Here is a 14,399-nt window from a genome sequence, read left to right on the forward strand (position 1 = left end):
GATCCTCTTGCACTTCCTGTTAGGGAGGAGTTATAATCCCATAAGTAATGGATGACCCGTGGACTGACTACACTACAGGAGAAAGGAATTTATCAGGTAAGCATAAATTATGTTTTTTTCTGGAGAGACTGTGTATTTCAGAAAGGCTGACAGTATCCCCATGAGGGTAAGGGTAAGCAGTAATCACAAGAGCTATAGAAAGGCATTACTAAGCTTGCATAAGGGGCTAATTACAAAAATGGTTGACACTGAGTTTTGAATGTTTGTGGGCAAACGTTTTATGCACTGGGAGTGCTGTTAACGTTTTGTGGGCAATAACGTTTTTTGGGCAACTTTATTGAGGGTACACTTGGCTTATTTTTTGGGTCTCAGAACCCACATGGCTAGTTTAAAACCGCTCTGGTGCGGTTCTTTGAGGCTGTAGAGACATCAAGTGAGATGGGCGGGGCCTATTTTCGCGCCTCAGATGCGCAGTTGTTTTCACTCAGCAAGCAGCAAGCTCCAACTCCTGAGGGCCCTTGTGGATGTTTTGGGCCAAATCAAAGCTTTAACCCTATATTTACTATCCCTGAGGGCAGGTAGGTGCCACAGCAGGGCTGTGGCAAGGTGCTGGGGGTGTTTTTTTCCAGATTTAGGCCTAATTTCAATCCGGTTTGCACATTAAAGGGTTAAATGTTAAATTTCCTTGTGGGGCAAACATAACTACACATATTGAGTCCGCTTGCAAAAATTTTGTGCATTTTAAAGCAGTTTTGCAGAACGTGTATGCTTTTTTTCCCTTAAAGGCGCAGTACCATTTTTTAAGATTGTTATTTTTTTCACTAAATAAAGTGTTTTCAAGCTTGTTTGTGGTCATTACTAGCCTGTTCAACATGTCTGACATTGAGGAAAGCCAATGTTCAATGTGTTTAGAAGCCATCGTGGAACCCCCACTTAAAATGTGTCCCTCATGCACTGAAAGGGCTATAAATTGCAAAGTACATATTTTAGCTACTAAAAGTATGTCGCAGGATGATTCTCAGTCAGAAGAGAATCAGGTTATGCCATCTAATTCTCCCCAAGTGTCACAACCATTAACGCCCGCACAAGCGACGCCAAGTAATTCTAGTGCGTCTAATTCTTTCACCCTGCAAGATATGGCCACAGTCACGAATACTACCCTCACAGAGGTTTTATCTATGCTGCCTGGGTTGCAGGGGAAGCGCAGTAGGTCTGGTGTGAGAGTAAATGCTGAGCCCTCTGACGCTTTATTAGCCATATCCGATGTGCCCTGACAATGTTCTGAGTTGGGGGTGAGGGATTTGCTGTCTGAGGGAGAGATTTCTGATTCAGGAAAGATGTTCCCTCAGACAGATTCACATATGACGGCTTTTAAATTTAAACTAGAACACCTCCGCTTATTGCTCAGGGAGGTTTTAGCGACTCTGGATGATTGTGACCCTATTTTAGTTCCAGAGAAATTGTGTAAAATGGACAGATATCTAGAGGTTCCTACCTACACTGATGTTTTTCCGGTCCCTAAGAGGATTTCGGACATTGTTACTAAGGAGTGGGATAGACCAGGTATTCCGTTTTCTCCCCCTCCTACTTTTAGGAAAATGTTTCCCATATCAGACGCCATGCGTGACTCATGGCAGACGGTCCCTAAGGTGGAGGGAGATATTTCTACCCTGGCTAAGCGTACAACTATACCTATTGAGGACAGTTGTGCTTTCAAAGATCCTATGGATAAAAAATTAGAGGGTCTCTTAAAGAAAATATTTATTCATCAGGGTTTTCTTCTACAACCTATAGCGTGCATTGTCCTGTAACTACTGCAGCTGCTTTTTGGTTTGAGGCTCTGGAGGAGGCTCTTCAGGTTTAGACCCCATTGGATGATATTCTGGATAGAATTAGGGCTCTCAAGCTGGCTAATTCTTTCATTACAGATGCCGCTTTTCAACTGGCTAAATTAGCGGCAAAGAATTCAGGTTTCGCCAATTAGCGCGCAGAGCGTTATGGCTTAAGTCCTGGTCTGCTGATGTGTCATCAAAATCTAAGCTTTTAGCCGTTCCTTTCAAAGGTAAGAACTTATTCGGGCCTGAACGGAAAGAGATCATTTCAGACATCACTGGAGGAAAAGGCCATGCCCTCCCTCAGGATAAAACAAATAAGATGAGGGCCCAACAAAATAATTTTGCTCAATCCAAGTCGGTCTGGAAACCTAACCAGACTTGGAACAAAGGTAAACAGGCCAAGAAGCCTGCTGCTGCCATCAAGACAGCATGAAGGGGTAGCCCCCGATCCGGGACCGGATCTAGTAGGGGGCAGACTTTCTCTCTTTGCTCAGGTATGGGCAAGAGACGTTCAGGACTCCTGGGAGTTAGAAATCGTAACCCAGGGGTATCTTCTGGATTTCAAGGATTCTCCTCCAAAAGGGAGATTACTTCTTTCTCAATTGTCTGTAAACCAGACAAAAAGAGAGGCGTTCTTACGCTGTGTATAAGACCTATATACCATGGGAGTGATCTGCCCAGTTCTGAAAACAGAACAGGGGCAGGGGTTTAACTCCAATTTGTTTGTGGTTCCCAAGAAAGAGGGAACCTTCAGACCAATTTTAGATCTCAAGATTCTAAACAAATTCCTCAGAGTCCCATCCTTCAAGATGGAGACCATTCGAACTATCTTACCAATGATCCAGGAGGGTCAATATATGACCACCGTGGACTTAAAGGATGCGTATCTACACATCCCTATCCACAGAGATCATCACCAGTTCCTCAGGTTCGCCTTCCTGGACAAGCATTACCAGTTTGTGGCTCTTCCCTTCGGGTTGGCCACAGCTCCCAGAATTTTCACATAAGTGCTAGGGTCCCTTTTGGCGGTTCTCAGGCCGCGGGGCATAGCAGTGGCGCCTTATCTGGACGATATCTTAATTCAGGCATCAACTTACCACCTAGCCAAATCTCACATGGACATTGTGTTGGATTTTCGAAGATCTCACGGGTGGAAGGTGAACGTAAAAAAGAGTTCACTTATCCCTCTCACAAGAGTTCCATTCCTGGGAACTCTGATAGATTCGGTGGATATGAAAATTTTTCTGACGGAGGTCAGGAAATCAAAGATTTTAACCACCTGCCGAGCTCTTCATTCCATTCCTCCGCCGTCAGTGGCTCAGTGTATGGAGGTAATCGGACTAATGGTAGCGGCAATGGACATAGTTCCGTTTGCTCACTTGCATCTCAGGCCACTGCAAATATGCATGCTCAAACAGTGGAATGGGGATTATGCGGATTTATCTCCTCAGATGAATCTGGATCAAGAGACCAGAGACTCTCTTCTTTGGTGGTTGTCACAGGATCATCTGTCCCAGGGAATGGGTTTCCGCAGGCCAGCATGTGTCATAGTGACGACGGACGCCAGCCTATTGGGCTGGGGTGCAGTCTGGAACTCCCTGAAAGCACAGGGTGTGTGGACTCAGGAGGAGGCTCTCCTCCTGATCAATATTCTAGAACTGAGAGCAATATTCAACGCACTTCAGGCGTGGCCTCAGCTGGCTTCGGCCAGATTCATAAGATTCCAGTCGGACAATATCACAACTTTAGCATATATCAATCATCAGGGGGGAACAAAGAGTTCTCTAGCGATGATAGAGGTTACCAAAATAATTCCATGGGCAGAGACTCACTCTTGCCATCTGTCAGCAATCTATATCCCAGGAGTGGAGAACTGGGAAGCGGATTTTCTAAGTCATCAGACTTTTCATCCGGGGGAGTGGGAACTCCATCCGGAGGTGTTTGCACAATTGATTCATCAATGGGGCACACCGGAATTGGATCTGATGGCGTCTCGTCAGAACGCCAAACTTCCTTGTTACGGGTCCAGATCAAGGGATCCTCAAGCAGTACTGATAGATGCTCTAGCAGTACCCTGGTCGTTCAACCTGGCTTATGTGTTTCCACCATTTCCTCTCCTTCCTCGTTTAATTGCCAGAATCAAATAGGAGAGAGCTTCAGTGATTTTGATAGCACCTGCGTGGCCACGCAGGAGTTGGTATGCAGACTTGGTGGAGATGTCATCTCTTCCACCATGGACTCTGCCACTGAGACAGGACCTTCTGATTCAAGGTCCCTTCCAGCATCCAAATCTAGTTTCTCTGCGACTGACTGCCTGGAGATTAAACGCTTGATTTTATCCAAGCGGGGATTCTCTGAGTCGGTCATAGATACCTTGATTCAGGCTCGGAAGCCTGTCACTAGGAAAATTTATCATAAGATATGGCGTAAATATCTTTATTGTTGCAAATCCAAAGGCTACTCATGGAGTTAGATCAGGATTCCTAGGATTTTGTCCTTTCTCCAAGAAGGATTGGAGAAGGGGCTATCAGCTAGTTCCCTAAAGGGACAGATATCTGCTTTATCAATTTTTCTGCACATGCGTCTGGCAGATGTTCCAGACGTTCAGTCGTTCTGTCAGGCTTTGGTTAGAATCAAGCCTGTGTTTAAACCTATTGCTCCGCCATGGAGTTTGAATTTAGTTCTTAAAGTTCTTCAAGGGGTTCCGTTTGAACCTATGCATTCCATAGATGTTAAGCTTCTATCTTGGAAAGTTCTGTTTTTAGTTGCTATCTCTTCGGCTCAAAGAGTTTCTGAACTATCTGCATAGCAATGCGACTCGCCTTATCTTGTTTTCCATGCTGATAAGGTGGTTTTGCGTACCAAACCTGGATTCCTTCCTAAGGTTGTTACTAATAAGAATATTAATCAAGAGATTATTTTTCCTTCTTTGTGTCCTAACCCTTCCTCTAAGAAGGAGCGTCTGTTGCACAACTGGACGTGGTTCGTGCTTTGAAGTTTTACTTGCAAGCGACCAAAGATTTTTGTCCAACATCTTCTTTGTTTGTTGTCTATTCTGGGAAACGTAGAGGTCATAAAGCTACGGCTACCTCTCTTTCTTTTTGGCTGAAAAGCATCATCCGTTTGGCATACGAGACTGCTGGACAGCAGCCTCCTGAACGAATTACAGCTCACTCTACTAGAGCGGTGGCTTCCACATGGGCTTTTAAAAATGATGCTTCTGTTGAACAGATTTGTAAGGCTGCGACTTGGTCTTCGCTTCATACCTTTTCCAAATTTTCCAAATTTGATACTTTTGCTTCTTCGGAGGCTATTTTTGGGAGAAAAGTTCTTCAAGCAGTGCTGCCTTCTGTTTAGCCATCTGTCTTGTCCCTCCCGTTCATCCGTGTCCTGTAGCTTTGGTATTGTATCCCACAAGTAATGGATGAATCCGTGGACTTGTTGTACCATTATAGAAGAAAAGTAAATTTATGCTTACCTGATTAATTGATTTCTTCTATGGTACGACGAGTCCAGGGCCCGCCCTGTCATTTTAAGACAGATTATATATATTTTTTTATTTTAAACTTCAGTCACCTCTGCACCTTTTAGTTTCTCCTTTTTCTTCCTGTACCTTTGGTCACATGACTGGGGGGTAGAGCTAAGGGAGGAGCTTTATAGACAGCTCTGCTGTGGTGCTCTTTGCCACTTCCTGTTAGGAAGGATAATATCCCACAAGTAATGGATGAATCCGTGGACTCGTCGTACCATAGAAGAAATCAATTTATCAGGTAAGCATAAATTTACTTTTTTATGCTAAAGCTATACAAATCCGTTTTAATGCTCAGTTTAAAGGAACATGAAACTGAATATTATTCTTTCTTGATTCAAAAAAAGCATAAACATTTAAACAACTTTCCAATATACTTATATTATCAAATTTGCTTCATTTTCTTGTATCCTTTGTTGAAGGAGCAACAACGAGCTACTGGGTTTCTTTTGCCGGTATAGAGTCTTCCCTAGACTCTTGGGAAGCAGGGAAGAGGAGACAGCACTGAGCGTTGCTACCAAGGAGAGACTGTGCATGATGTTCATGCAATGAGAGCGGGGGCTGTCAGTCTCTTACCTCTTCTTCCATGGAGCATCAGTGTCCATTTTTTATGTTTATGGGAACATTGGGTCAACTATTTTAATGTATTTAAATATACTTTTTATGTTCATCAATAACATTTTGTGTTTACGTTTCAGAATAATGAGGGAACAGCCCAGTGTGGTTCTGGGTGTGGCACACACTGTGGTGAAAAGAATGTCTCCATTCGTTAGACAGATAGATTTTGCGCTAGACTGGATGGAAGTGGAGGCTGGCCGATCTGTGTACAGGTACTTCATCCAACCTAGAAACCCTACCAGTTGTAGGGGCCCGGTTATTAAAAAAAAATATTTTTTTAGCATTATATTGTAATTTATGTGTTTCTTTTTCACATCCAGAACCCCAGTTAGTGAGATAAACAGCTCAGAAGCTAAAATTTGCCTGACAAGATTTCTTATATAACCTCGCCAGACCTGAGGGCTTTGGAGAATCAGCAATATCGCACCCGTGCTAACTTGCGCGCATATTAAACGTTAAAAATAAATGCATTAGCGTGAGCGCAAACTAAATTTGCGTTCGGCGAGTAGAGACCTAGCATAAAGAGTGAGAGTTAAAAAAACACACATTATAAATACATTAAAATTAAGTGTTACACTCATATACAATATCTGATATAAATTATTTAAAGGGTTAGGGTTAAAAATTATATGGTATATGACAGGGTATTTAAATGGAAAGGTCTATAATGTGTGTGTGTATATATATATATATATATATATATATATATAGCAATTAGCACTTAATCAGAGAGAGACCAGATCACTGGTTAATTTTATAAATGTGCCCTAAATGCCCCCAAAATACAGTGGTGTGTATTATATTAAACATAAAAATTGTAGCATTTTTATTCTTTAATAAAATAACCGCACCAGGCAGTTTTGGGGGGGCCAAAGTTCGTGGGTGTGGGGTGTTAGAAAAAAAAAATGGCACTGAAAAGTGCCTTTATATTGAGGTCTACGGGAACTGTGTGTTTCCAGTAAATATATATGTATATGCTTATATAAATATATATTTATGCCGCTTCTTAAGGCATGAAAACGAGGCTCCCATCAGAGCCTACGGAAGCGCACTCTTCCCAGCAATGCGAACGCAAGCTCACATTCGCATTGCTCTCGACTTTTTATATCATTGCGTTGATATTACTCAGTGTAGTGCAAGTATCGCTTTCATGAAATTCCTTATCGCTTATTAATTCTTTTTACAGGTTACCTGTTTGTTTTTAATTTATTTTTGTTTTAATTTTTCAGTATTTTAAATAATTATTATGTAAAACTGTCTTGTAGACAAGGTGACAAATCTGACTGTACCTTCATCGTACTCAATGGGCGACTGCGATCTGTGATCAAAAAGGATGATGGGAAAAAGCAGCTGACTGGTGAATATGGACGAGGAGACCTTATTGGAGTGGTAAGACAAGTCCTACTCGAGCGTGGGTAGAATATAAGATTACTGATGTTTATTATTTGTATTATTCTGAGGTTTTTATTAGTAAATCAAAATGATAAACTCATTACGGCTTTTTCCTCATTAAAGGGACATGAAACCTATTATCAAATTTGTTTCATTCTCTTGGTATCATTTGTTGAAGGAGCAGCAATGCACTACTGGTTTCTAACGGAACATATGGGTGAGCCAATGACAATCGGTATATATATACAGCAACCAATCAGCAGCTAGAACCTAGGTTCTTTGCTGCTCCTGAGCCTTTCTTGATAAACCTTTCAGCAAAGAATAATACGAGAAGGAAGCAAATTAAATAATATAAGTAAATTGGAAAGTTGTTTAAAATGGTATGTTCTGTCTAAATCATGAGTCTAATTATGAATTTACTGTCCCTTTAACCCTTTGGTTATCTATGCAAAGTTCTTCCCCAGTGTTTGAGTAACAAGCGTTGTTTTCCGTTTTTGCAAAACTTGGCTACATTGTTAAGACGGTAACTTGGGTCTTTACTCAGTCACCAGGAATCGCTCGTTTAAAGGAACATTTTAATTACCTTAAGTGGTGCTTTGTAGTTAAATGCTTGTAAATGACAAAATTAGTGCCACTTACACAGGAAGCTTTCAACTCAACAACAAAAAAAACAGCCAAACAATGAAATTAGTCTCTGTTTGGCTCCTTTTGCCTTTAGTTGAATGGAACAAAATTCTTTCTGAACATGAGGTGGTTAGCTGCAACGCACAGTGGATAGACGCCAGTTCTTCTATAAATTGGCGTTGACCATTTTTTTATATACATTATACGCATTACAAAGCTTATTGTTTAAAAGGAAACTGCAAGTCTCTTCAAATGTGTTTTTTAAGATATAATATTTACTAGCCAGTGATTTTCTTCTTAAATGGAAAGAGTCCACAGCTGCATTCATTACTTTTGGGAAAATAAGAACCTGGCCACCAGGAGGAGGCAAAGACACCCCAGCCAAAGGCTGAAATGCTCCTCCCAATCCCCTCATCCCCCAGTCATTCTTTGCCTTTCGTCCCAGGAGGATGGCAGAGAAGTGTCAGAATTTTTCATTTTTGTTTTTGTCTCTTATAGAGGGTAGTACTCTTCGGCATGGGACAGGAGTTTTTTTAGTAATCCTGTCAGTCTCTCAGTGAGGGCTTGGAGGAAAGTTAGAGTCCGTAGATGCAGGAAGTTTCTTTCTGCGAAACCATCCCGACTCATGTTAACAGCTCCTTAAGCAATCGGCATTGTCGAACTTCGCTCCGCGGCCTGCTTTCTTCTCTCAAGTCCATGGCGGAGGGGATGCTACTATCTGTCACACTTGAAAGGCTGTGTTACTGTTCCATGGCGTAGATTCCGGTAAGATCGTTTAATTTTACTTTATTCAATGTACTGTAATATGAATGTTTCCCGTGAGGCTATCGCATAACATAAAGGTCTCAGTGAGTCTTGGAATCGAGGGTTAATATCTCCTGAGGGGGGTTATTGGACAGGGGGGTTTATAATCATGTTTGTTATGTGATTCAACCTGCTTATGTGTGAGGTTTATGGGCTCGTGGTTTGGAACTTTGAGGCCTTTGGAGGTGATGCAGCCTTTTGGCTGGGCGCGCTTTTTGGACTGTACAGCTCACCCTGTGTCCAGCGTGTTTACGCTCGGTTTCCCATTTCCGCATTCTCTTCAGTGTGGCGACTGAGATATTCTAGTCCGCAGGGGTCTGGTCATAGGAGGTGGTGAGTGCTTCAGCCACTGGTGGTGTCGGGTGCCGTTTTTGTTTTTTACTTTTTATAGTCCATATTTATATATCCTCTTTACAGTTATGGGGGATTCTAATGCCGAGACTGTGCTCATTTCAGATTCAGTTACGGAGGATTGCGATAACGAGACGATTATAATATCAGATTCAGATTCTGTGTCCGGTGACGAATCCGATTTGGCCTTGTTGACTCCTGTCAACCAGTTTTGTTCCATATGCCATATGAGAGCACCCGGTTCCTCAGGCTCGAGGAATCAGGGGTCTGCTGAGCCATCCGCCTCTGGGGGTCCTGTCCTCCATGGGGGAGTTCCCTACCAATTCTTCCTCCTACACATGCAGGTTACCCAGTTTATGGTTCCTCCACCAGGGGGTGGCATGTTCCCTCCGGAGGTTGCTGCACGTTTTCGCTTTCAGATAATGTTGGCGATTTTTCGTCTGCAGAGTCCAGATGTTTCTTTGAGAATGTGCTCGTACCCTATTGCCCCGGGTATTCCGTCTTGGGTGGGCCTCCACAGTATCCTGAGGGTACTGTTCCGAAGTGTTGTGCGTTTCGTTTTGCGTAATTCTCAGATATCTGTTTCAGTTATTAACTGACCCTATCGTTAACAGATATGGGGATTTTCAGTCTGATAATTCGAATGGCACGCCTCATTAGACATGTGGGGATGAGGTAATCTCCTATTTGTTTTTGGTTGAGTTCTTTCCCAGTTATGTGAGATAGGGCTCTGTTTGGCTGGTCCTACGGGTAGGCCTGTGTCTTTTTTTGGGCGTTAACCTTCGGGTTGCCTTGATTTTTATTTGTATCCAATGGGATGTCTTTTATTTTTGTTATGTTTCCTTCGGGAACCTTCTGGGATTGATATTCTTTATTACTTTTTCGGAAGTTGTATTGGACATGTTAGTCCTGTGTTAACTATGCCTGTTTTCTTTTCTTCCCCTCTGAGGGAGGATTTATGCTTGCCGGTTAGGACCCTGAGTACAGGCTGGTCCTGTTGGGTTTGTTCTGTCTTGCGACTGTTCAGGCACGTGGCGCTGTTCTGATCGCTGGTTCGGTAGAAGCGCAGGGTGCTCGCTTATCCTTTATTACATGTTTACTAAGCATTCGAGAGAACCTGTGGGTCCGTGAGGCAGGTAGGATTGTTCATTCTTGATAGCCTTTGGTCATAGAGGATCGGTCAGGGGAGTTTCCGCTGCGACACTCTATCTGACATCTGATATCATCAGAACCTAAGTTTCCTCCCCCATGCGGTGGAGGGCTGAGCGGCCCATTACCGCAGTTTGGGCGGTTTGGCCTTCTGTTTTTCGGGCCCTGGATTTGTCCTTTTGGGGCTTGATCCGACAGCTTTTATGGATAGCTGTCTAGCATGCGGATGGTTTGCAGTTGCAGCTCTTGGCGCCTTGGAGGTGTGCGCGCATGCTGTTTAGAATGTATTTTGAGGCAGCTCTTACTCTTTGGCATGTGCTTTCTGATCGAGTTATGAGACCTTTGGGTCTTCTTCTGTTATCTCCGGGTGAGTTAGATCTCCCTTTAGGAGTCTGGGTTTCTGGATGATGGTTGATCCCTGTGGGGACTTTGTTTAGCTCGGGGTTCCCTGCAGCTGGGAACGATAAGTGCTCTTCTCTTCCCTGTGTCCTCTGCTTGGGTGGAGTTGATGGGGAGACTAGCCCTGCTAGTTGGGTTTGTTGGACCTTGAGGTATCCCTTCTGCTGTCCTGAGGTTTGTGAAGTTCCTTCATTCGGCTTCTAGCCTTGCTCTTGGGAGCATTGGACTTTGGCTAGGGGTGGTTCCTTCCTTGCGTCAGGGCTTTCAAGTTCTTCTTGCTATTCGGGTTTTCTGTATAGGCATCCATTCCCTTTGTCTGGCTTTCTGGCCAGTTGGGTTGTGTAGTTCCAGGGTATGGTTACCTGAACTATAGGTGCCCGGACCTGTTCTTTCTCCCTGAGACTTCGGTCTTCTGGGGCTTCGCTCCTTTTTCCTGACCCAATTTTGGGTTGTTTTGGATCCTGGATCTCAGGGCTGGTCGGGTTGGTCCACATTAGTGGGAAAAGTCGGAAAATATCAAAGCGCCAGCGAACCGGCTGGGTTCAGAATGTAAAACCAATTCCTTTACAATATGGGTTAAAACAAATAATTTATTACAGATTTAAAAAACAATTTTAAAAAACATAAATTCTTGACAATACTTCTGAGATTGCTTTGAAGATTTAGAACATTCGTATCTAAACTTAATGCATATGTGATATACAGAGTGGATTGATTACGAATCCACACAGTATTTTATGAAAAATAAAAATACAAATACAAATATAAAAATACCTTTGTAATAATACAACAATAACTGAAACAATCAGTTCTACTTCTATGTTTTAGGAATTCCTTAAGTGTGATAACTTAAAAGCTTTCAAAATGCTGATTATAAAAATGTTAATAAAAATAATCTGGAAAAAAACCTTTAGTAGTGTTACCAGCTATATCAATTCGACCGGATAGGTATATATCACAAAAATGCAGGAGTACAGACCGATCTTTTAGCAGCGCTACCCACTATAATTATCAGATCAATCTACAATAGTTTTCAGAGCAATTCACAGGATATGTATAAAGATGGTAAGATTAAATGACACTGTTAACTTCCAAATGTGTTTGTATATTAAGTGTTTGTTAGACACTTGTACCGGGTCCCTTGGGTTATAAGTGACCAGAGTGGAACCGATCAACTGTTCCTATAAAGGATCAGTGACCGTCTCCGCTAGCGAAGAGGATAGAAGATGCGTGTTCTATTTCGGGTGATTTTGTGACAGGTTAAATGTGAATTATCAAATTTACAAAGAAACTATATATCACAATACAAACTTCAAAATATGCAGTACAAACTTCAAAAAATGTGAATATCAAATCGGTGTTTCCGTGATATCATATAAGTGTCGGGTGCAGGAATTTTAATACAAACTAAAAAATATATATATATATACTAAAAATAAAGAAACCTAAGATGCAAACTCGGTGATTTGAAAAAATTATATAAGTGAATAGAAACAAATTCTGAGTGTCTTTTAAAGGGTGCTTGAAATCAAAACTTGATCCTAAAATTGTGTTCCAATTTGTGTTCCAATTTAGACCTCATATGTCACTAGTGACCAACATGATTGCAACCGCCATAATTGTTTTCAATGCAAAAATAAAAAAGTAAGAAAGCGAAAAAATAAAAATGTGTAACCAGAAAAATCTTTGTTAAAAGTCAGAGTTTAAGTGTTTCCAAATGTGGGTGATTCCTGTCTTCTATGTACTTTATCAGTCTATGTGGGATATATAGTTGCCTGCAGTGGGGTTTGGGCTTCAGCGTCAATAGACAATTTTCAGCTCCAGCGTCACTCAGGTTATTACTTCCTTCTGCCAAAAGAAATAATAATAGTGAAGATTGTTTTTCTAATAGATAAATAATTGGAATGCTACTCACCAGTCGACGCGTTTCGGTCCAACATAGACCTTTTTCAAGACTGGTTTAGTGTTAGTCTAAGGGTCTTTAAGTACCCTTTCCCAATAATGCCCGTATATCGATCCCGGAATTAGTTTCCTTAGTACTTCCGGTTCATATGGCTTATAATGTTGATTAGTTTTTACGATCTTATCTGCTTGTGTTATATTTTGTCTTGCCATAGTTTATAGATCTAATTGGCACTTTATACACTTCAATTATTCATATGGCTTTAAATGTATTAGTCCGATATTTCCCTGATCTTATTGGTTAGCGCTTTGCTCCTTTCTAATTCGCTCAAACTTTGGAGGTGTGTACGGTGTGTTGAACCTTATTGGTTCATTGTTCTGTATGAGAAGGTATGTACGTTGTGTTTAGCCGATATTTCCCTAATCTTATTGGCTCTAATTGGCTCAAACTTTGGAGGTGTGTAAGGTGTGTTGAACCTTATTGGTTCATTGTTCTGTATGAGAAGGTGTGTACGTTGTGTTTAGCCTTGTTGGCTCATAATTCTGTATATCTAAGGAAAAATAGTTCTTTGGAGTTTTTTTAGTTTTGTATATAAAAGTACTATATATTTATATTCCCAATTCCATTCTTATTGTAACAAAAGCTTTCGATTTAGTCTAGTCTTGCGTTGCTGCAATTACGCACATTTTGTTCAGTATTCTCATGTAGTTATATGCTATTCGTGGTGTTATGTTAATTTCCACCATTCCAAATGTTACTTTAAATGGGTCGGTTATGTGTCCTAATTGTGACATTATCAGTTTGATGAACTGTAATGTTAATCATTTCTTCGATCTGATGTTTCGTATTTTCTCTGTATGATTACTATATATTTCTCCTTCTTTACGTTTTGTAAATGTTAGGATTGTTAGTACCTGCCTACCTAATATGTACATTGTTATTTGGGGACCGAGGGGGAATAGATTTATAGCTTTCTGGTTGTTTATGTTATTTGGGAACCATAATCTACTTCACAAAAATGTGTTATTTATTTGAAGGTTGAAATAACCATCAATTTGGTTATTAAAACACTTACTCTGGTAATGGGTTCTTAATGGAAATCAAATTTCAAGAATAGTAGTGAATGTAATCGAATTAATAAAGGCTAAGATTAGTGATAGAAATAATCACAAAGTGTAATACAAATCAAGAATTATGATCGTGTATAAGCAACCAGAAAGCTACAAATCTATTCCCCTTTTGTCCCCAAATAACATAAACAACCAGAAAGCTATAAATCTATTCCCCCTCGGTCCCCAAATAACAATGTACATATTAGGTAGGCAGGTACTAACAATCCTAACATTTACAAAACGTAAAGAAGGAGAAATATATAGTAATCATACAGAGAAAATACGAAACATCAGATCGAAGAAATGATTAACATTACAGTTCATCAAACTGATAATGTCACAATTAGGACACATAACCGACCCATTTAAAGTAACATTTGGAATGGTGGAAATTAATATAACACCACGAATAGCATATAACTACATGAGAATACTGAACAAAATGTGCGTAATTGCAGCAACGCAAGACTAGACTAAATCGAAAGCTTTTGTTACAATAAGAATGGAATTGGGAATATAAATATATAGTACTTTTATATACAAAACTAAAAAAACTCCAAAGAACTATTTTTCCTTAGATATACAGAATTATGAGCCAACAAGGCTAAACACAACGTACACACCTTCTCATACAGAACAATGAACTAATAAGGTTCAACACACCTTACACACCTCCAAAGTTT

The 14,399-nt window shown here is 40.9% G+C and overlaps 1 protein-coding gene across 9 annotated transcripts in view; it reads left to right on the forward strand.

The window, feature by feature from the left end:
- The window catches only part of PNPLA7 (patatin like phospholipase domain containing 7), a 503,274-nt gene that overhangs the window by 299,808 nt on the left and 189,067 nt on the right, over nt 1–14,399 (forward strand). For all 9 annotated transcript variants that reach the window (XM_053695647.1, XM_053695646.1, XM_053695653.1 and 6 more), the window contains 2 exons: nt 6,063–6,194; nt 7,248–7,371. In XM_053695647.1, the coding sequence (XP_053551622.1) occupies nt 6,063–6,194; nt 7,248–7,371 (256 nt within the window). The remainder of the gene's footprint in view (nt 1–6,062; nt 6,195–7,247; nt 7,372–14,399) is intronic.

The sequence above is a fragment of the Bombina bombina genome, chromosome 12 (genome assembly GCF_027579735.1).
Source record: "Bombina bombina isolate aBomBom1 chromosome 12, aBomBom1.pri, whole genome shotgun sequence".
Classification (NCBI taxonomy): Eukaryota; Metazoa; Chordata; class Amphibia; order Anura; family Bombinatoridae; genus Bombina; species Bombina bombina.